Raw genomic sequence first — 23639 nt, 5'->3', positions numbered from 1 at the left:
AATATATACTTAAATGTTTTCTAAAGAAAGCAATAAATGCCAGGCATGGTGGCTCACGCCTGTAATCCCAGTACTTTGAGAAGGGGTGGATAACCTGAGGTCAAGAGTTTGAGACCAGCCTGGCCAACATGGTGAAACCCCATCTCCCCTAAAAATACAAAAATTAGCCAGGCATGGTGGCAGACGCTTGTAATCCCAGCTACTCGGGAGACTGAGGCAGGAGAATTGCTTGAACCCAGGAGGTGGAGGTTGCAGTGAGCAGATATCGTGCCACAGCACTCCAGTCTGGGTGACAGAGCAACACTTCATCTCGACAACAACAATAACAAAAAAGCAATATATGACAGAGTAAATTTACCAGATAACTTAATATACATCCTTTTTCTCCAAAAGACCTAACTGGGTAACATATGTTGGTAACACCTAAACCTTGATCTACAACTCAGATCTCTCCACTAGGCTTTTGTCATGTTATAAACTACTGTCAACCAAACATCTTTACTCACGTGTCCCACATGCATTCGAACTCAATATAACCATAATTAAATCCATTTTTTCATCAAACCATTTAAGTCGAATGTGCTTATTTTCTCATACTGCCATTTTTGGTGAACAGATCCAACTTCTCAAAATCATGTCATTAGAAACCTCAGAATCATCCTAAATGCCTTCCTTTCTCTCATTCCTCACACCCAAACATTTATGAAGTCCTGTTAATTTACTGATATCTAAGCTTTCCATATTCAGTGCCTCAGGTTCAAACCCTTGTTTCTTCAAACCTGTGCTAAAGCAACAGTTTATTAATATTAACAGTTTCACTGCCTGCAGTTCTGAATCCTAGCAATCTACTTTTTTTTTTGAGACGGAGTCTTGCTCTGTCACCCAGGCTGGAGTGCAGTGGTGCAATCTCGGCTCACTGCAAGCTCCACTCCCCAGGTTCACGCCATTCTCCTGCCTCAGCCTCCCAAGTAGCTGGGACTACAGGTGCCTGCCACTACGCCTGGCTGATTTTTTTGTATTTTTACTAGAGACAGGGTTTCACCATGTCAGCCAGGATGGTCTCGATCTCCTGACCTCGTGATCCACCCGCCTCGGCCTCCCAAAGTGCTGGGATTACAGGCATGAGCCACTGAGCCCAGCCACAACCTAGTTTTTAATATGCCAATCAGAGTAGAGTGATTTCTCTGAAATGCAACATCAATTTCACTCCTTTGCTTGGCATTCTACTGTCTGTAACAGAAGGTGGGGCCCTTGAACATGGGAGGCAGAGGTTGCAGTGAGCCGGGATCGTGCCACTGCACTCTAGACTGGCAACAGAGCAAAACTCCATCTCAAAAAAAACAAAACAAAAAGAGGTCTTCAATGATCTCACCCCTGCTTTCTTTGCCAAACTATATTCCCACAGTCATACTGAACTCCCTGCAGTTCCTAAGTGCAGACATGCTTCCTTAAACCTCTCTATGCTCATGCAATTAGTTCTGCCACAGCATGCTCCTATAATTCTAGGCAAACTCATCTAGTGATCTTCCAAGCCTAAAGTCTAGAGTGATTCCTCTATAAAGCTGTTCCTGATCCATGACCCCACCCCAATAATCCTCCTGAAAATTATTTTCAATTTTTCAAATTTCAAAATAATTTTCAATTATTCTTCCTTTGGGTTTCCATCAATTGCATATATGTCTACCATAGCACTTATTTATCCATTGTAACATCTATTTACTGCAAATCTGTCTTCCCCCAAGAGATTATAAGCTGTTGAAGGTAGGAACCAAGTATGAGTGTGTTCTCTAGTTTTCCTAGTACCTAATATAATTTTAAGACACACTTAAGATGTTCAATAAATGTTTGTTAAATAAAATAGTGAAGACTAAAAAGTATTTTTATTAGCTTTTAATCCTGTGGTAAAATTGGAGTTCATAGTAACATAATTTAATATACAAAACATTAGGTTAACCCAAAGAGCCACAGAGAAAAAAATCCACTTTTTTTTTTTTTGAGACCGAGTTTCGCTCTTGTTGCCCAGGCTAGAATACAATGGCACTGTCTCGGCTCACTGCAACCTCCGCCTCCCGGGTTCAAGCGATTCTCCTGCCTCAAGCCTCCCGAGTAGCTGGGATTATAGGTATGCACCACCACATCTGGCTAATTTTGTATTTTTAGTAGATAGAGGATTTCTCCATGTTGGTCAGGCTGGTCTTGAACTGCTGACCTCAGGTGATCCACCCACCTCAGCCTCCCAAAGTGCTGGGATTTCAGGCATAAGTCACCATGCCCGGGCGAAAAACCCACTTTTTTTTTTTTTTTTTTTTAACAGAAAATGGTTAATGGGCATCCCCGATATACTTAAACTATCATCAACAAATTATAATGAGTGCTTACACCGTTTAAATAATACACATTATTCCTAAGGGCAAAGCAAAGGTTGTTTTTAATACTTCCTCATCTCACCAGTCTGCACCTTTCTATCTATTCTGTGTCCTCACAACCTCATGCTATCCTTATATTACATAAAGGAGCCTCTATCAGGCCTGTCCCAGTCCTACCATGTCCCGTAATGTCCCATGTTTCAAAATTAATCCATTCTCTCTCATTATTTCAGTCAAGTTTCCCATTCTCTCAATGGGACAAAACTCAGCCAGATGTTGAAAGCAAGAAAGTACTCTCCAAAAATCTAAGGACGGTATCAACGTATGAATAACTAGTATGTCTAATATTCCCAAAGGTTATCTGTAAATAAATACTAAATATAAATAAATATTGAATTATTATGAAGATTTTAGAGAAATTTCCCAATGGGAAAAGTAGGGAAGGAAGACAGAAGTGCATCTACTCAGGACTAAAAAAGTTTTAATCAAGTTACAATGGAATGAGCACAAATTTTAGCTGATTTCAGGAAAGCACTTATGAATATGAAATACAAGAAAAAGGCTGGGCACAGTGGCTCACACCTGTAATCCCAGCATGTTGGGAGGCCAAGGCAGGCAGATCACTTGAGGTCAGGAGTTCAAGACCAGCTTGGCCAACATGGTGAAACCCCTTCTCTAGTAAAAATACAAAAATTATCCAGGCGTGATGGCATACAACTGTAGTCCCAGCTACTTAGGAGGCTGAGGTGGGAGTATCACTTGAACCTGGGAGGTGGAGGGTGCAGTGAGCTGAGATCGTGCCACTGTATTCCAGCCTGGTCGACAGAGTGAAACTCCATCTCAAATAATAAAAAGAGAAATATAAGAAAAAGAACATCTATGACTCACAGTACTGTTTTGTGACTCAAATATGAAACACAGGAAAATAACTAACTGATAAATGGCAGTTTCCATATAATTGAAAAGAACCTGGTATCCATCTCTAGAAAGGATCCCAAGTATCTGCAAGAGTAAATCTATACTGGTTAACACTGGGCTTTCTACAGACATTAAAACAACCTGTACTCTTAGCTTTCCATACCTTTTCTGGATGTGTTGAGGAGGCCTTAAAGGATACACACATGAAAACAAGATCTTCCGAAACCTTATATACCTTTCTTAGCTTAGTTTGAGATGAAGCTAAGGCTTGTGTTTTAGAAAATAACAGTAAACAATGAGGTTCTCTCAAAAATACTTTTATTTCTTATATAATACTTAGATTACCAAAGACATAAATTACAGTAAGTCCTCACTTAACCTTGTTGTTCTTGGAAATTGTGACTTTAAGCAAAATGATGTATAACAAAATCATTTTTTTCTAATCAACCTTATAATGACATGTTTAACTAACCAATGTTATTCAAGGACCTGCTGTATGTCATTTCACTTAAAGTCACGGTTTCCAAGAACCTATATCAATGACATTAAGTCAGGATTCACTGTATAAATATTTCCTAGTCAAAAGCCTATATGAGGCCAGTTATTCTTTCCTCATTTTGAGAAATCAAAGTGAGAAAGGAATTGAAGAACAAAACAATTTCCTTCCTATTATTACAAGCTAATGGGTAATCAAGCCCAAAGTACAATCAATTTCTAATACCCTAGTTAGGCATACTGTAAGCAATATCAAAAACATTTAAATTATCCCTGTGTTCACTACGAGGTTGACTTGCTAGTAAATAAGTATGACTATTATTAAATCATCTATATTTGATGTCAGCAAACTTCTTCCTTGATTTTATTTTTCTACTTCAATAAGAAGCCCACTACTTACACTTGTCTGTATGTTTTCTTTTTCCTCTTATTCTACATTTAAATACCACATGCTTGAGGAAGAAGATAAACAGGTAATATTTTTGCATTTGTAGAAGTTCTTCAGAAGCATACAGACTCCTGGATGACATACTTTTTTTTTTTTTTTTTTTTTGAGACAGAGTTTCGCTCTTGTTGCCCAGGCTGGAGTGCAAATGGTGCGATCTCAGCTCACTGTAACCTTCGCCTCCCAGGTTCAAGCTATTATCCTGCCTCAGCCTCCCAAGTAGCTGGAATTACTGGTGCCTGCCACCACGCTTGGCTAATTTTTTGTATTTTTACTAGAGATGGGGTTTCACCATGTTGACCAGGTTGGTCTCGAACTCCTGACTTCAGGTGATCCAACCACCTCAACCTCCCAAAGGGCTGGGATGACAGGTCTAAGCCAATGCACCTGGCCCAATGACACACTTCTAACCATGCCATGAAATATTTTATTGTAGTTCTACCACAAGACAGTAAAACGCGTTACTTGGTATATTTGTCAGAATTTCCTTGTATTTGCAACACTTTTTCTCTGTATACCTACACATATTTGTTCTAAGAAAAGTATTATATAATCTGCTTTTTCCAATCATTCATCTTCCCATATCAATAAGTATATTTCAAGCACATCACTACACAGTACTCTGTAACATTCCCTTGTATTAACATCATTTAATCAATCCTATATTGTTGACTACCTGAGTTATTTTCATATTTTAGTAATTAAAAACAGCATAATGATGAATACACTTGTACATACATCTTTATAACACATTTCTCATTGTTTTCTAACAATATTCTAGAAGAATTTGAAATAGAGGGGGTGAGAGAAAGGGGTGGAGAGATGAGGGAGATAAAGAAGGCAACAAGGGAAAAAGATGACAGAGAGGTGAGATAAGGCTTTCTTTTTTTTTTTGAGACGGAGTCTCGCTCTGTCGCCTAGGCTGGAGTGCAGTGGCCGGATCTCAGCTCACTGCAAGCTCCGCCTCCCGGGTTTACGCCATTCTCCTGCCTCAGCCTCCCAAGTAGCTGGGACTACAGGCGCCCGCCACCTCGCCCGGCTAGTTTTTTGTATTTTTTTTAGTAGAGATGGGGTTTCACCGTGTTAGCCAGGATGGTCTCGATCTCCTGACCTCGTGATCCGCCCGTCTCGGCCTCCCAAAGCGCTGGGATTACAGGCTTGAGCCACCGTGCCCGGCCAAGGCATTTTTTTAAAAAAGATATAAAAGAGAATCCTATGTTTATTAGCAGAGTTGCTGTTTTATCACTTCCAGCAAATTCCTATTACATTTACCTAGGATGAAACTCTTACAATTTTTTTTTTCCTTGAATAGCCATGGATGGTGCTAATTCTTTACAGTCTTAACAAACTGAACTATTCTTCTGGAAGCTTATTTCTCTGCCTGGATATTTACAAGATTAATTTTTTATCACTAATATTAAAAAATATTGCTAGTCTGAGATTTGTAAGTCTTTTTACATTGAGTATTTTTCTTCCTAGAATATAGCAGTTTGCACACACAAGTACTTTTTAGTGCAGTTTTCTCCAGCGTATCTTTGATTATTGTTTTGCCAGCAATTTCTAGTTTTTGTTTTATCTTTCAGAAAATGAGTTATCCATATGTTACACGGCTTATGTTCCCTGTCCTCCATATTTAGCTCTTCTCTCTCATCCTTTTAGCTTTTTATTCCTTCTGGGATCTAGCAATAAACTACCACCTATCTACTGTTCTATCATGTAGTGAACTTTCCCTCATTTCTGCAATGTAGTGGTCATTTGTAAGGATACATCAAGGGTTGTAAACTAAATGCATACTTGTATTTCAGGTTACTTTCTGATTATTTTTAAACTGTTTGAATTTAGTTAAAATATGTCTTTATAAATCAAGAATGTTTTCATATATCAACGCTAATAGAGATTCTGTGGGTTTGAAAAGGAGAAAGGAGAATCAGGTAGGAAATTAACGTAAATGGGTCAAAAAAAGGAATGGAAATACTCTGGTAATTTTTAAAATAAAAAATTCAGGGCCAGGCGCACTAGCTCACGCCTGTATAATCCCAGGACTTTGGAAGATCGAAGCAGGCAGATCACAAGATCAGGAGCTCGAGACCAGCCTGGCCAACATGGTGAAACCCCATCTCCACTAAAAATACACAAATTAGCCAGGCATGGTGGCATGCGCCTGTAATCCCAGCTACCTGGGAGTCTGAGACAGGAGAATCACTTGAACTCGAGAGGCAGAGGTTGCCATGAGTCGAAATGGCACCACTGCACTCCAGCCTGGGGGTCTTTATTAAAAAAAAAAAAAAAAAAATTCAGGATAAAAATAAGAATTTAGGCCGGGCGCGGTGGCTCACGCCTGTAATCCCAGCACTTTGGGAGGCTGAGACAGGCAGATCACGAGGTCAGGAGATCAAGACCATCCTGGCTAACACGGTGAAACCCTGTCCCTACTAAAAATACAAAAAATTAGCCAGGCGTGGTGGTAGGTAGGTGGTGGTAGGGGAGGTGTCTCCCAGCTACTCGGGAGGCTGAGGCAGGAGAATGGCGTGAATCCAGGAGGCGGAGCCTGCAGTGAGCTGAGATTGCGCCATGGAACTCCAACCTGGGCGACAAAGTGAGATTCTGTCTCAATAAATAAATAAATAAATAATAAGAATATATAAAAAAAAAAAAAAAAAGGGAAAGAGTTAGAAAAAAAGCAAATATTCTTAAGAACACTTAATTTCCAAACTCAAAAAAAATTTTTTGTTTTCTTACACACTTTCTGAAACACCACATTATTAACAGTGACTATCTTAGACAAAATATTTAGGGACATTAGTTTACTAAATCAATGAAACCTTTACATTAAGAAGTTTTAGTCAAACCAACTGGTGAGATATATCTTAATTACACAGAACAGCATTAGGCATGCATGAGCAGCAAAACCAAACAAAGCTTCTTATTTGCTATTAATGAAAGATTATATTATTTTTACAAATGTTAAGGATAGAAAGTTTCAATGAGACTGAACTGGCAGAAACCATTTAGGGGAGTGCTAAAAAATACAACGGCTGTTCAATTTAATAACACAAAACTGAAAACTACTTAGTAAAAATAAATATGATTTTAACTTAGTGATAAAACAGAAAAAGATTAGCAAACCTTTCTTAAAGACATTTTTCATTCAAACCAAGAAAAAGCCATCAAACAAAAAGAACTATAATAGTGATAATTTTGAGAACCTAACATTTTCTTAGAGAAACCATAATTTTGCATATTAATTACCTACTAAAGGGTGTTTTTTGAAATGTAAAAGAAAATTAAGAATTGAGAAATATTTAACTATTTCATAAGGAAAATAATTCAATGATACAAGTTTAAGAGAGTATATGTTGGCATACTCACTGACTTTTTAAGGAAAGAATGTGTATACATTACAAACAAAAGTACCTTTCCTTCTACTTTACCACTCAAGGAATCTTCTATAACAGCCATAAAAATGGGGATTGAGGGTGGAAACAAAAAGAATAAAATACCTTCACTTCATTTATTCAAACACACAGATTCATCATTGCACTTAGTAAAAAAACACATTCTAATAATATAACTTTATTTCTGCCTTTGTATCTTCTAGCAAGATAACTACAGACACAGAGCTGCTATTTACTATAAAAAATTTTTCTCTGATAATTGTAAAAACTCGTTTTTTGGACACTGATGTATATTATAAAATCTTAATTACTGACTATTAACTGGTATCAAACAACCTACACCTTATTTTTACTCTTCACCTTTGCAGAAGATGCACATGGTTCCATTCTCATTTCTAAAGATCAAAGCACATTAGAAATTACACATAAGCTTTGCTTGTCACTGCATTAAACATTGTTGCTTTCTGACACTGCATTAAACAAACACATTCTCAATTATCAGGTAAGAAGTAAAACTTAGGGAATGGAAGCATGAGGACCCAATAAATTGGATGAAATAAAATAATCAACTTCTTCCCAACTATTGACACTTTTTAGCTGATGTATAAGAATAGAAGGCAAGAAAATCTGATTAACATGTTAATAAGATGTTAAGAACGAGCATTAGAAAACTTAAAAGAAAATCCGTTATCTGGAAAAAGAATATTATTTTTAAAAAATTAAGAAACAACGAAGACTAGTCAATCTTACCAGATACCACATTAAGTACTATACGAATATAAATTGAAAATGACTGATGGAATATGATGTGATGTTTTAAAATTACTTAGTAACTGCTATTAAAACACCCATCAATTCAGGGAAACAAAATGAACTTCTAAAATACATACTTCATATTATATACCCTGCTATGGTCTGAATGTTTGTGTCCTCCCAAAAAATCATGTTGAAACTTGATTCCCAGTGTGATGGAATTAAGAGGCGGGGCCTTCAGGAGGTGACTAGGTCATAAGGGTGGAGCACTCATGAATGGAATGAGTGCCCTTATAAAAGAGGTGTATTTCATTCTTCTACCATGTGACAACACAACTAGAAGGTACTGTCTATAAGGAACCAGCTATCATCAGATATGGAATCTGTCAGCACACTGATCTTTGAATTTACAGTGAGAAATAAAGAACTGTGAGAAATAAATTTCTGTTGTCCACAAGCCACCCAGTTTACAATATTCTGTTACAGTAGCTTAAACAGATTAAGATATACCCTAATAACCCTCAAGAAAAAAAGGATGAAAAATATCAAATTCATAGAAAATGAAAGTACAGATATCCTAACTATAAACAGGAATTTTTATGTCTTTGTTTTTCACTCTTAGAACAGAAAAAAAAAAAAAAAGCAAAGGAAAGGTGAAGTGATAAAACACTGATCAAAACCAATAAATCTAACGACAGCAAATTCTCTCTCTTGTCCTCAGTGCTCTGTTGTTTATTTGCACCTAACACAGGTATATTAAGTATGGCAACCTTGCCTTAAGGAACAGTCAAGAATGACCACACTCTAACCCAACAATCAAAATCTTAAGAGTTTATTTTAAACAGTTCTGCATATATAACAAACACTAACCAAATTCTGCAAGGGATTAGTTAAAAAAAAAAAATCTGTGCAGCAAAACTTAAATGTAACATGTCCCCAAACTCAAAAATATTTAAACAAATGACACACTGTTAAAATGCTAGGTAGGAAGACAACATAGATATATAGAAAATGCACATGAAATATTGACTAAATAACAGAAAATCATGACAATTACACAATAATTATATTTATATACTTACAGATGAAGTCACTGAGATTTACAACTAGTTATTCTCAGATAAAGTCTTATTGGTAATTTCACAAAACAACATTTTAATAAGATTTTGTTCTTATATCAATTCTTAAAATGATTTGAAATGTTACAAAATATTAATATAAAAAGCAAATGAAAGTAGTTTTAAAGGGTTAGGCATAGAAGCACAATAAAAGCTAGCCTATCCCGAATCCCTGGGAGTTGTTACAGGGCATATTAAATTTCCAAATAGCTTAAATTACTGACACTTTACTTTAAAATTAAATCTTAGAAGATACATACACACAAATTTGTCTGACTTCTTAAGCAGAAAAGAGAATTAAAATTATATTGTACACGACAGAATTGAGGATCCCATGATGAACACATGAACATTCACCCTGGAGATTCACTGAAATGTACACAGCAATATTTTCCTGTATTGCTGTTATTTCTATGTCTGTTCAGTGTATGGCCCTTTTTCTCTTCTTGATAGTGCCTTTCTTTCCACAGTCGCCCTTCTTTTCCTTTTTGTATTGTTACTTACAAACATATAGTACTGTGATTAAGGGTGCAGGACAGGACTGCCACATTAGGCCAAAAAGCAGAGCACAACATAACTCCCAAGATGACTATGTAGGCTCTAAGGTCATATTCCAACTCTGCCAAACACAAACTCATTTTCTTCATTTACAAAATGCAGGTAACAACAGAACCTAAGCATATAGGGTTGTTCTGAGGAGTAACTGAGATAAAGTCAATGAAGTATTCAACCGGCACAGAACCTGGCATACAGTAAACACTCAATAAATGTTAGCTATTCTTTTTCCTCCTATGAATGCCTTAAAAATTAAATAGTTTTCTTTTTCTTTTCTTGAGACAGAGTCTCACTCTGTTGCCAGGCTGGAGTGCAGTGGCGCAATCTCAGCTTCACCGCAACCTCCACCTCCCGGGATCAAGTGATTCTCCTGCCTCAGCGGTCCGAGCAGCTGGGACTATAGGCACACACCACCACGGCCAGCCAATTTTTGTATTTTTGGTAGAGACAGCGTTTCACGTTGGCCAGGATGGTCTCGATCTCTTGACCTCATGATCCACCCACCTTGGCCACCCAAAGTGCTGACACTACAAGCATGAGCCACCACGGCAGGCCTTTTTTTCTTTTTGAAACAGGGTCTCACTCTGTCACCCAGGCTGGAGTGCAGTGGCGCAATCTCTGCTCACTGCAAGCTGTGCCTCCCGGGCTCACATCATTCTCCTGCCTCAGCCTCCCGAGTAGCTGGGACTACAGGCGCCCATCACCACGCCTGGCTCATTTTTTGTATTTTTAGTAGAGACAGTGTTTCACTGTGTTAGCCAGGATGGTCTCAATCTCCTGACCTCATGATCCGCCCACCTCGGCCTCCCAAAGTGCTGGGATTACAGGCATAAGCCACTGGGCCCGGCCCTGTATCATAGTAAATTTTTATTGTTGTACTTGCACTTTTGAAAATGATTTGAAGGATTCATTTATAAAAAATATTAAATTCCCAAACTTACTGGAATTATAAAAGTATACAGACTAAAAGTCATAGAGATTATCTTCTATATAAAGTACTTGGCCTTCATGATATGTGCTTTGCTTATATTTTTATTATTTCATTTCTTAGCAAAGTTCTGACAGATGAGGATTGTTAAACAGCTGATTGAATGAAGCCTCAGTGCACACATTTTTGTTAAGAAAAATTAATAGCCTCACATGGAGTTTCCTAAAGACACTGCCAGTGGTCATATGAAATATTTTAAAGATTTTTTCTTTTTTTTTTTTTTTTGAGACAAAGTCTCACACTGTCGTCCTGGCTGGAGTGCAGTGGCACCATCTTGGCTCACTGCAACCTCCACCTTCCAGGTTCAAGCCATTCTCCTACCTCAGCCTCCTAAGTAGCTGGGATTACAGTCGCCCGCCACCACCACACCCAGCTAACTTTTTGTATTTTTAGTAGAGATGGAGTTTCACTATGTTGGCCAGGCTGGTCTCGAATGCCTGACCTCATGATCCACCCGCCTTGGCCTCCCAAAGTGCTGGGATTACAGGCGTGAGCCACTGCACCCAGCCATTTTAAAGATTTTCAAAGACTTTTCTGAATGAAAAGATAACATAGGTTATATAAACAAATTTAGTTATATCAAGTCTAAGCAAAACAAAATATCAAGAGCAGAACACAAAACTTTTTAAGCACTTTTGAATACCTGAGCTCAGACCTTTTAAGAAGCTTTTCAAGAGCCTCTACTTGTAACACACTAAAGCCTCAGAATAACTGCTTTCTAGATTCATGAAACACTCAGAGATGAACCAAAGACAGGATTGTATTGTGTAAACATACATACAGTAGACTCTATAAGTGGAAAGTTGAATAAAGAAATCAAAATGGGGCCGGGCGCGGTGGCTCAAGCCTGTAATCCCAGCGCTTTGGGAGGCCGAGACGGGCGGATCACGAGGTCAGAAGATCGAGACCATCCTGGCTAACATGGTGAAACCCCGTCTCTACTAAAAAATACAAAAAACTAGCCGGGTGAGGTGGCGGGCGCCTGTAGTCCCAGCTACTCGGGAGGCTGAGGCAGGAGAATGGCGTAAACCCGGGAGGCGGAGCTTGCAGTGAGCTGAGATCCGGCCACTGCACTCCAGCCCGGGCGACAGAGCGAGACTCCGTCTCAAAAAAAAAAAAAAAAAAAAAAAAGAAATCAAAATGGGTCTGAAAAGTTAGGATAAAAAGGGAACTTGCATTCATTTCCTAAGGCTGCCTTAATAAATTACCATAAATTTGGTGGCTTAAAACAATAGAAATTTCCTCTCATAGTTCTGGTGGACCAAAATCTAAAATCAAGGTTGCAGCAGAGCTATGCTACATCCAAAGGCTCCAGGGAAGAATCCCCCCTCTTCCTTACAAGGACACCGTTCACTGGATTTAGGGCCCACCTAAAGGCCCTAAGTTGAGGATCTCAATTTCACCTCGAGGTCTTTCACTAATTACATTCACAAAGTTCCTACTCCAGGAAAAGAACCAGACAAGTGAAAGGCCCATTTCTTTGGTAAAAAACCTCCCTGCAAAAAACCTGACAAGACAGGCTGGGCGTGGTGGCTCACGCCTGTAATCCCAGCACTTTGGGAGGCCGAGGCAGGCAGATCATGAGGTCAGGAGATCGAGACCATCCTGGCTAACATGGTGAAACCCTGTTTCTACTAAAAATACAAAAAAAAAAAAATCAGCCGGGCGTGGTGGCACTACTGGAGAGGCTGAGGCAGGAGAATAGCAGGAACTCAGGAAGCGGAGCTTGCAGTGAGCCAGGATCGCGCCACTGCACTCCAGCCTGGGTGACAGAGCATGACTCTGTCTCAAAAAAAAAAAAAAAAAACCGACAAAACAAAATTGAAATTATTTTGTGTTATTCTCAGTAGAAAATATCCTATCATCAGAAAATTCTATCATTAAAACATTTTAAATACATGTAAAAGGCAGGATGAAAATATTTTACTATATAAAAACCTATTTCCCAAAGGCTTTTTCTATCCTAGTGTTCCCCATTGAGGTGAATGCCATCTTCCCCTACCCTGAAGCTCTGGCTACAAGACTGGATGCCATCCCCTCTGTCAACCAACCCATCAGCAAATCCTGTGGATTCCAAAATATATTCTAACTGCACACAATTATCACTCTTTCCACTACCACCAACCTAGTCTAAGTCCCCATGGTCTCTGGCCACAGTGAGCCTTTAAAAATATAAACATGCTGTCACTAAAATCCCAAATCTGCCCTCCCCTCCTATCTTTCCCTCTCTCTCTCTCCCAGCCACATAAGCCTCCTTGCATCCTGAAACACACCAAGCACACAACCATCTTGCTGTTTCCCCTGATTCTATTTCATCCAAGCATCTGAAAGACTAAATCCCTCACTTTCGTCACTTCTCTGCTCAAATGTCATCTCACAGATAGGACTTTCCTGACAACTCTAACTAAATCAGCACTCCCACCCTTTTCCCTTTAACCTTCTGAACTCTTTCTTCTGATGATATAAGGCTGTTACTATCACCCTCACCCTACTAGAATGTGTGTTCTATGACAGTATGTTTGGTTCACTGCTGTATACCCAGCAATGAAGTAGTACCTGGCACATATGAGGAGCTCAACAAATACCTGACTGAAATATATACCTAGTTTGGAATGACAACAATAACTTACTCAAGTATATTTTTTCCTTTTCAAATATCCTTCCTCCATTATGTGAGGAATATTATGACAAATATTGCCCCAAATGATTTCTCATTCACAATTTTCTAAGTTAAACCTTAACAGGAGATACAAATGAGTTACCTGCCCCTAGATGGGGTGGGAAAGAAAGCTAGTCAGCAAATAGTCCTCTGATGTCGATATTTCTCCTGCTCCTTATTTCGTACTTTCTTCTCCTTCCCACACTATCAACACATCTACTGCTTTCCCCAAACCTGTTTAGAGAAACACAGGTTTGTGTACTGGTTTCCCCAAACCTCTTCTGGAAGATGGTCTCACCAGTAGTTAGGGTTATTGTACTTGCCCTTCTTTCCCCAGTGTACCAACGTAACTTCCAAGGAACAACATATCCTATGGGAGTTAACTGAGTTAGCAGACAATGAAAAAGGATCACATAAATTCAGGAAAATCTTCATTAAACAAAATTCAGCAGGTGTCTTTCTTGGAGGACTTTTCAGAATCTTAACTATGTTCACATGCATTATAAATTTCTCAAATGGAAATAGATTATACACTGTAATCCAAACTTATTTTTTCAACCCAAACTTATTTTCTTCAAAGAGCTTCTCTAAGAACTTGTAGTCTACATTTATTTTATTCAACACTATTCTGGAGCAAGCGTTCTAAAAACAAATCTGAAATGTGAAAGAAAAGAACAAATGCAAATAGGATCAATCTTTCAGTTATGTCATTAATTATACTCTTCTACCCATCTCAAAAATTCAGGTAGCTTGGCTTACTGAAAACACCTTTTACTTTAGATATCAAAGGAGGCTTAAACAGAGATTTGTTAATGGATTTAAATTATAATTAAGGTGTTCACTGATGTTTAAAATATTTTAAATGAAGGTGTTCACAGGATATTGTTTGGGGATAAATCATTTTTTCATAAATGGTGAAGAGTGATGAAAATTAATAGTTACCAAAAGTAGCATAAACGCAGGGCCCAAAGCATTCAGGTAATTTCCCCTCCACCCACATATCTTTTTTATAACACCACCAACAAAAATAAGGGTGGGATTAAAGGTGCAGAAGGAAGCAAGTTCTGAAAAGTTTGACTCTCAATATTATATTTCTGGATGAAACTATAATTATAGGTAATAGACTCTTATATAAGAAAACTAAGTCAACAGGATCACTTTATAATATGATGAACAATATAAATTCATACCCTGTCTGATGCAAAAATTACTTTCCTAACAATTTTGTCTCCATTATTTTCCCATATACCTCCTGGGAACCCACCCTTATCACTGCCAGTATATGCCTTCCCCTTCCCTTTAAAACCTTCTTCTGGTCAGCTCTTCACCTCTTTCACTGTTATTCTGTATCAGTGCCAGTTTCCAAACTTGAACTCTTTCATCCTAATATTTGCAGAGTATCTTCATACTTGATGTTAGAAAGCGTAAGTTGAACTAGTCACAATCCTAGCATAAAAGAAACTCCTGAAACTTAGAGGCCTTACCGGAATAAGTGCCAACTGCACCCTCCCTAGCAGATAAACAATGCTACCTTCAAGCCCAATCCCACAACAATCCTAAATTCTTTGAAACTAAAAATAGCTCAGCTGTTGTCTCATCTGCCAGCAGATGGCCAGACTATTTTTAAGTCAGGATTCTCGAGAGCAGGAATGGATCAGGCTAAGCTAGGGCAGCCTAGACTCCCTCTCTCTGCAGAAAGCTGTAGTAGGGCAGGTACCAAAAGAGGGCAACCTGGAGCTGTTCCTGGACCTGTGGCCTTCACATCAGTTGTAACAGAGTGTGTGTGTGTGTGTGGGGGGGGGGGGGGGGGGGGGGCAGGGATTATTTCTTTTTTAACCATTCTTTACTTCAAAATAAAATCTAACATAAGAAAATCTGAAAAACGTTTTACATTAACTCTGCATCCCTTTAAAAGTTTTTCTTTCTGTGAAGATAAAAGTTCCTTAATATAGTGTCTTTGAGAATGGATTCTGTTTTAATGAAGTAAAATCTCCCCTAATGTAGATGCTGTTTCATAAGTTATACTTTTTAGCAAAAAAAGTTTTAAGAATACACGATAAGCTGTAATTTCATGAGTATGGTTTACAGAAAATCCATCTATAATTGGCCATATTAAAACGTAGCTGAATTAATTTTGAATGGCAATACTCTGAAATCTACTCACATGCCAATACAATGATTTTCAAACAAAAAAGGATTAAAAGTCTGACATACTATGTATTTTCCTGTTTACTGTCCATCTCCCTTCAGCTGTATGCTCAATAAATATCTGGGGAAAGAATGAAGACATACATGTGGGTATTTAGAAGGGTTATAACACCACCCACAAACTGACCTCTGTATCTCCACCATCCAACACCCACCCACTCACAATCTATAGACACGACAGGACTAAATCAGGCCTTTTCAGTTTGCTTTCCCATCCTGCTTGATGGCCACACAGATTACCAACAGATCAAAGTGGGCCTGGCCCAGGTCTCAATAGTGAAGTGGAGAAGATAAGTCTCAAATGGTTTTCAAGGACAATGTATCTGTGGGAATACCATCTTCCTGCAAGACATATTTTCTGCAAAGACAAAATGAGTTATCCTTAACAATTTATGTTTGGGTTGTGATGTAGATAGACTGCAAGGGAAGAAACAAAGTTCACCAGGGATTAGCTACCATGAGATTACTGAGATTTTGCTTTGTCGGAGGCTAAATGTAACTTTGTGAAATGTGGGAAAAAATGCCTTATACATCTCAAGTAAATAAAGTACTGTGAAGCCTAGCCCCTCCCTGGGTAGTCACATTCCTCATAACAAGCTTCTACTGAGTATACAGAAGGGGCAAGAAAGTAAAAACTGGCAAAATCTGGAATAGACAACCCTGCTACAGTTGGCACACATATCAAGTAATCCCTAACTCCAGAAATGGCAAGGACCATTTAGAGCCCTACATAGGCCCTCTAAAGATGATGTTCATGAGTGGTAGGGAATACCCAATGCATGAGTTAACAGGACAGTGCAATCACATTCATGGCACATTAGAGATGTGACCATACAATCGTTAAGTTCAATACCCTAATTTTACAGAAAACTTAAGGCCCAGGGACCTGCTAAATACTATAACGTAACACAACTGGGATTTAAATATAGGATCTCTGACTGTCATTCCAGTAGGCATTAAAATAAGCATTAAAATATGCTTATTTATGTTACCGTTTTGGAGAAGGAAAATATATACATACACACAACACACTCCATTTCTTCAGTTTAATACTTACAATTTAATGTATTAAAAATATGTTGTAACATGAAAAATCTGAATTATAAAAAATTAAGGCCAGGAGAGGTAGCTCATACCTATAAACCCAGCACTTTGGGAGGCCAAGGTGGGAGGATCTCTTGAGCCCAGATTTGGAGCCCAGCCTGGGCAATATAGAGAGACCGCCATCTCCACCCAAAAAAAAAAAAAAATTGAGCCAGGTGTGGCGGTGTGCCTGAAGCCCCAATTACTTGGGAGGCTGAGGCAGGAGGAATGCCTGATCCTGGGAGTTTGAGGTGGCAGTGAGCACTGATTGTGCCACTGCACTTCACACTGATTGTGCCACTGTGACAGAGCAAGCCCCTGTCTCAACAAACAAAAATTTTAAACTTTATTTATTTATTTTTTTTTTATTTTTATTTTTGAGACGGAGTCTCGCTCTGTCGCCCAGGCTGGAGTGCAGTGGCCGGATCTCAGCTCACTGCAAGCTCCGCCTCCCAGGCTCACGCCATTCTCCTGCCTCAGCCTCCCAAGTAGCTGGGACTACAGGCGCCTGCCACCTCGCCCGGCTAATTTTTTGTATTTTTTAGTAGAGACGGGGTTTCACCATGTTAGCCAGGATGGTCTGGATCTCCTGACCTTGTGATCCGCCTGTCTCGGCCTCCCAAAGTGCTGGGATTACAGGCTTGAGCCACTGCGCCCGGCCAATTTTAAACTTTAATTTGAATCTCTCTAAAGTTCTTTCACCTTCAAGTAATTTATAAACCTACATATAACAATTCTTTTAAAACTTCTAAAATCACTTTCTCCCCAGTCCCACCCCAATTTAATTATTCCTTTCAGGATCTAGCTATAAATACAGTTTCTGCCACTAGACAACGGTCTTCTCATACACGGGGAACAGTCTTTTGTTACCAACAAAAATAACAAAATGCAAACTTCAAGTCGATGAGTAAGGTGAAAAAATAAACTTAAGCCCCTTATACTACACATTCAAATTTTTTAAGATGAAATTTCTTTGACTTTTTCATATTACCAATTTTAACGATCTAGGGAAAAAAAAACTACGGTATATGACAGCAAATTAAATAGTAGTCTTCTATTTATTTTAATAATTAAAAACTAATTTTAAGTTGTCTTGACTCCTTAACTTTAGCATACTGTAAGTTAATGTGGATTTTTTCCCTTTCAAGAAGGCTTTTTTCCAAAGCCCATTTAGCAAGTTTCCTTTTCTTGCCAATTTGACTTAGTGTATTTCCAGTGCTATAAAATGTAAGCATTAGGAATGCATCTTTGTGTTAAATGTTTTGGTCTCTCAAACGATTTCATCTTTGATGGATACAATAGATCTAACAAGGTTCCCCCTTTAACAATTCCTTATCTGCCTAACCTCATAGGGAGGAGGTATTGTTTAGATTTTCCCTGTTGCGGGCTTCATTACACTAGATCTCTTCCATCTTAACTATAAATCACAGTTCAAGCTTGAGAGCAGCTGCCACTGTCCAGACATGTGGCTAGTGGGTGTCATTGTCTTTTTCATTTTCCTCATTTCAAACCCTCCCTTCCCTTGTCACCTAAAGCCATTTTATCTAAAGGTTCTTTGCTTCCCTGCTTTCACGCCGCCACCCCCACCCCTTAACCACCGGACTTGTTCTTCCAGGTCAGCCCAGTCAGATACAATATTACTCTATGTTTTTCCTGTGGCGGAGGCGGAGAGATGTCAGAACGGGCTGCACCTCTTGCGAACCCCTTCTCAAGACTGTCAACAAGGAAACAACTTCAGCAGCCTATCTCCCCAAAGTACCTCGCTAAACGAAAAAGTTATTGTTAATTATGATATGGAACCTTTCCCACGCCCAATCTTGACATACCGGCCCCACCTCAATTTTCAAGCTAATAAACAACAGCTCATCTTCCGCTTCATCACAAAGGGTGGTATCCAGTCCGCACCTCACGGACCACCAACAAAATCCTCACTCTCAAGTCGATCCCTCGAACCCAGGTGCCCCGCAATCCTAAGCCCGGCCGCGTTTCCCGACCCCAGCTCACTGCCCTTCCTCCTCTACACTGCCTCTGCCCCACATCCAGCCGAGTTCGTGTCAACTCCAGACAGGGAGCAGAGAGCTCCGCGAGGGCTCCCCGAGGTCAGAAGCGCCGGCCTCGGACAAGCCCCGGGCGACCCCAGCCCCCCACGGGTGCCCCCCTTGTCCCCCCGCCCCACAACAAGCACCCCATCCCCCGGGCCTCCTCCCCACTCACCTAACGCCACCTCGCAAGCTTTGCGCAGCTGGGAGTGATGCGCCTTCTTCACTTCCTTGTCGGCCAGTATCTTCTCCAGGGCCCGGGTCAGGAACATGTTCTTCGTCTTCTTCCCCTCATACATGGACGCAGAGAAGGAGGCGGCGGCTCGTCCGACCCGCGGCTCCCAGCGGCTGGAGAGGAGGAGGAGGAAAAGAAGGAAGAGAAGAGAGAAAGGAGAGGGGGTGGAGGTGGGGGAGTGGAGGCGTGGAGGGCAGCGGCAGGATCAGGAAAGGGCGGGCGAGCGGGACCAGCCGCGGTGCCGGCGAGGGGCGTCGAGGTCCTCACCGCGCCCGAGAAGCCGTACGTCGAGGGCCGCGCCCGTCGGGCCTCAGCTTCTCCCGGCCCGGGGGTCGCGTCCCGGCCGCCCCTCTCACTCGTCCCTCCGGCCCTGGCGGCAGTAAGGGAGCCCGGCCTGGGCGGCTGTCTGCCGGGAACTGAGGGACTAGGTGGCGGCGGCTCTCACAGGCACCGCGAGAGGAGGGCTACCCTGGCTACTGTGGGGATTAGCACCCGCCGCGGCCGCGAACTGGCCTCCATCACCGCCGACCTGTCCCGGCCGCCATGTTGGGAGGAAACGACGCGTCACGCAGCGGCCGAACGGCTGCAGAGGAGGAAGCAGCAGCGGCGGCGGCGGCGGCGGCGGCGCTGCCTGCCCAGAGCTGCCGCGGCGCCGGGAGGCTGGGGGCGGAGGGCGGCGCGGAAGGAGCGGCCCGAGCCGCAGCGCTACGGCGGCCCGGTGGGGCCTCCAGCGTTCGCCTGCAGGGCGGCGTGGGGCGTGGCGGGCCTCTGGTGGCGCCGCGCCTAGCACTTCGGGCTCTTGGCTGCGGCCGAGTTGCGGGGGCAGAGATCCCCCCCATCTCGGCACCCCTGCTCCTGCCGAATGAACAGGACTTCTGGCTACTCTGCATCGGCTTCTCTAACTTTCTGATGGGGGTGCAATCCTTTGCATTCCAGGGGTCACAGGAACACCCGCATCGCCAGTTCTCAGCCACACTGGGTCTCCGCCTGCATCACTGGACTCTAAAATTTCCTCCTTCCCCGGTGCACGGAAGTGCTATCCAGGACTGTGCTCTCCGACTACCTCAGGGAGGATTCTGTTTTGGGAAAAGTAAGCCAAAACCTATTGATTTAGAGTTCTAAAATGTTTCACTTTTTTCTCTCTGTCGGATGAATCAGTCAACTGTAGACTTCAGGTCCCTTCTGAATCGACTCAGTTAAGGTGAATGGTTGTGAATGAGGTCCCTTAGAGCCCTGTGTTTCTGTGCCTTTAATACTAAGATTTAGTCCAGGACATGTAAACAAGTTTAGAATGGAAAAGCTTTAAGTACAAACAGATTAACAAGTTTAGAATGGAAAAGCTTTAAGTACAAACAGATTAACACACGTGACCATGTGTTTGCATTAGTCTGAGTGTAGAACTCAAATTTCTGCAGTATTTAATTTCTACAGTTTCCTTCTGAGCAGAAAAAGAATACCATAAAAATATATGCAAACATTTTATATGGTGATCTAGGGTCACATCTCCGAGTTCTAAGCTACTGTGGCACCATCCACACAGGTTCCCTAGTGTTTACTATGCATCTGTCACTGTTTTGTTCTTTTACGTTGCCTAACTGGAGGCTTCTCCTAACGCAACCATCCAAACCTAAGGAAGGAGAAACTTAAGTGACTTTGTGAACTTAGTGAAGTGACTGGATTTGGGAAGGCTAAAACCCAGAGGAAATAAAATGGAAAACTTGAAGGTGACAAATTAAAGTGGAAAAATAGATTAATTTTTTTAAACTTTATTGTCCTGAGAAACAAATCTATAAATTAATTTTATTTTAGAGACTATCTCTAGATTACTGGAAATAAAGGATTCATTATACTCTTAGATCAGGTATAATACTGATTTCTGTGTATACGTTAATAAACTTTTTTAGAACAAGTTCCATTTCTTTTATTTTTTTCTTCCCTTCTTTCACAGGTGTTGATCCATTTCTAATTCATCTTTGTTTCTTCATAATGGAGTGTTGTGCCAGGTACTGTTGAGGGTACTAGCTGATCACCAAACCCATTTACTCTTCTTTCTTAGTATAGAATTGCATTGTCCAGCCTCACTTGAAGTTAGGTGTAGCCATCCAGGCTTAATCTACTGTTAAAAAAACAAGAAACTCCCACAATCTTTAATGCTCTTTCCCTTCTTTTTTTTTTTCTTTTGGTAGAGATGGCATCTCACCATGTTGAACTCCTGGCCTCAAGCGATCCTCCTGCCTCAGCCTCCCAGGGCTGAGAATAAAGACATAAGCCACCATGCTCAGCCTCTCTTTTCCCTTCTATGGCCACATGCTGAAGATGGCAGAACCACAAGTTAGGAGTCTTAGTTCCTGAATTGGAACTCTTGGAGAAGAACCATCTACACATTAGGAATACTTATTTTGGACTTTACATGAACGAAGCAGACTCTTCAGTTACGTTTAGCTGTCAGCTTTATCGTAACAACATACTTGGGATTCATTGATGAACAAGACAAGCTGGCACCTGTAGTCCCAGCACTTTGGGAGGCTAAGGCAAGAGAATGACTTGAGGCCAGGAGTTCCAGATGAAACTGGGCAACATAGCAAGACGCTGTCTCTACAAAAAACAGAAAAATTAGCCAGGCATGGTGGCATCCACCTGTAGTTGCAGCTGCTCAGGAGACTGAGGTGGAAGGATCGCTTGAGCTCAGGAGTTCAAGGCTGCAGTGAACTATGAGATGATAGTGCCACAGCATTCATAATCATCTCATCTGCTTGCTTTGCTTGTTGATTGGTTGCGTGTTTCTCTCATAATTGCAGGGACCTCATCTCTGTCTATTCACTTCTATGTGCCCATCATCTATTATATTGCTGGCATAGAGAAGGCATTTGCTATAAACTTACAGAAACTTGGATAAATGAAAGGCACCATGCTAAGACAAGCATGATACCTGCCCTTTTGAACCTTACAGTATAGAGCAGGGAAAAGATATTAAGTCAGTAGTGAATATACAATTACAAATCTGTTAAGTATGATTAAAGAATAGAGTGCTGTGAGGGAATCTACTTTGGATTATAGATTCACTGGTGGCTTCCCTGAAGAAGTAACATTTAAATTGAGACCTGAGAGAAGAGTAGACATTAGCCAAACTAAGTCATGAAGAACTTTCCAGGCAAAGTCTCTTGGGGTAGGGGGAAGCTTGGCAAGTTTCAGGAAACAAAACAAGGCAGTGTGGCTGAAAGTTAGGATCAAGGGGAATGGTGCCAGTCAGGATGAAGAGGGAGCTAGGAACCAGATCATTCAGAATCTTGTAGGCCATGTTAGGGGGTTGCAATTTCATCCTAATAGCAATGGAAATTCATTGAAAGGTTTTAAAAGTAGGGGATAAAGTGATCCAATTGGTGATTTAAAAATAATCCCTCTGTTACATGGAGAATGGATTGGAGGGGGACAAGTGAGGATGTGGCAAAACATTAAGGAATTTATTACAACAGTGCAGGATGGCTTGGTCGGGTCCAGGGCCACCAAGCCAGCCAGGTTGTGGAGATCATGCCCTGCACAAGGGAGCAAGTGTGGCTGAAATCCAGCCCCACTATCTGCCCAAAAGAAGAGGCTTCTTTCTCTAATTTGCATAAAGGTTAGCCCAGAAATGACAGTGGTGGCATGGAGATGGAGCAAAGTAGACAGATTCGGGATATACTTTGGTGGCAGAATAAATCGGACTTAGTTAACTGGAGTGCAGGTTAGAGGGAGAAAGAGGTCACAAATGCATACCAGGTTTCTGCTGGGAACCAGTGAACAGTTGGAAATGCCATTTGTAGAGATAGACTAGATGGAAGATTTGAAGGTAAAGTGCAGTTATCAGTTTCAGAAGAATAAACTCCTCTGAGATATGACCTAACCCTCCCAGAAGGAATGATTTGCATCTTCCTTTGAGAGGACAACTCATCCTCTTCCCTTGCTGGGCTTACCCAAAAGGTGGTGGTGCTTGAGGGTGGAGTGGTGTAGGAGTAGTCTTAGGAGATGGGCACTCCTATCCACTTGAAACTCAAGATATTAACTCAGATCTATAGCAAAAATAGAGTAAGACTCTAGAATAAAGCTGATGCTCTTGGATATTTTCTTTCTTTCTTTTTTTTTTTTTTTTTTTTTTTTTTTGAGACAAGGTCTGGCTCTGTCACCCAGGCTGGAGTGCAGTGGCGCGATCTCGGCTCACTGCAACCTCCACCTCCCGGGTTCACACCATTCTCCTGCCTCAGCCTCTCAAGTAGCTGGGACTACAGGCGCCTGCCACCACGCCCGACTTATTTTTTGTATTTTTAGTAGAAACAGGGTTTCACTGTGTTCGCCAGGATGGTCTCGATCTCCTGACCTTGTGATCCACCCGCCTCGGCCTCCCAAAG

The 23639-nt window shown here is 40.9% G+C and overlaps 2 protein-coding genes across 6 annotated transcripts in view; one reads left to right on the top strand and one right to left on the bottom strand.

Moving 5' to 3' along the window:
• Positions 1 to 19823, bottom strand: part of ARFGEF1 (ADP ribosylation factor guanine nucleotide exchange factor 1) — a 143347-nt gene extending 123524 nt beyond the window's left edge. The window contains exon 1 of one of the 4 annotated variants that reach the window (XM_030937811.1): positions 19198 to 19823. In XM_030937811.1, the coding sequence (XP_030793671.1) occupies positions 19198 to 19321 (124 nt within the window). In that variant the 5' untranslated portion in view covers positions 19322 to 19823. The remainder of the gene's footprint in view (positions 1 to 19197) is intronic. The other 3 variants (XM_030937813.1, XM_030937812.1, XM_030937814.1) reach the window with 3 other exon arrangements.
• Positions 19762 to 23335, top strand: LOC115899659. 2 transcript variants are annotated; one of them, XM_030937829.1, is made up of 3 exons: positions 19762 to 20347; positions 21206 to 21260; positions 21444 to 23335. In XM_030937829.1, the coding sequence occupies exons 1-3, from the start codon at positions 19801 to 19803 to the stop codon at positions 21463 to 21465; spliced, it is 624 nt and encodes a 207-aa protein (XP_030793689.1). In that variant the 5' UTR covers positions 19762 to 19800; the 3' UTR covers positions 21466 to 23335. The 2 variants fall into 2 exon arrangements, with proteins under 2 accessions (XP_030793689.1, XP_030793690.1); XM_030937830.1 differs by lacking the exon at positions 21206 to 21260.
• Positions 23336 to 23639: the final 304 nt, after the last annotated feature.

The sequence above is a fragment of the Rhinopithecus roxellana genome, chromosome 9 (assembly GCF_007565055.1).
Source record: "Rhinopithecus roxellana isolate Shanxi Qingling chromosome 9, ASM756505v1, whole genome shotgun sequence".
NCBI lineage: Eukaryota > Metazoa > Chordata > Mammalia > Primates > Cercopithecidae > Rhinopithecus > Rhinopithecus roxellana.
Note: the sequence above shows the minus strand (reverse complement) of the source record. Positions and strands in the feature narration are given on the sequence as shown.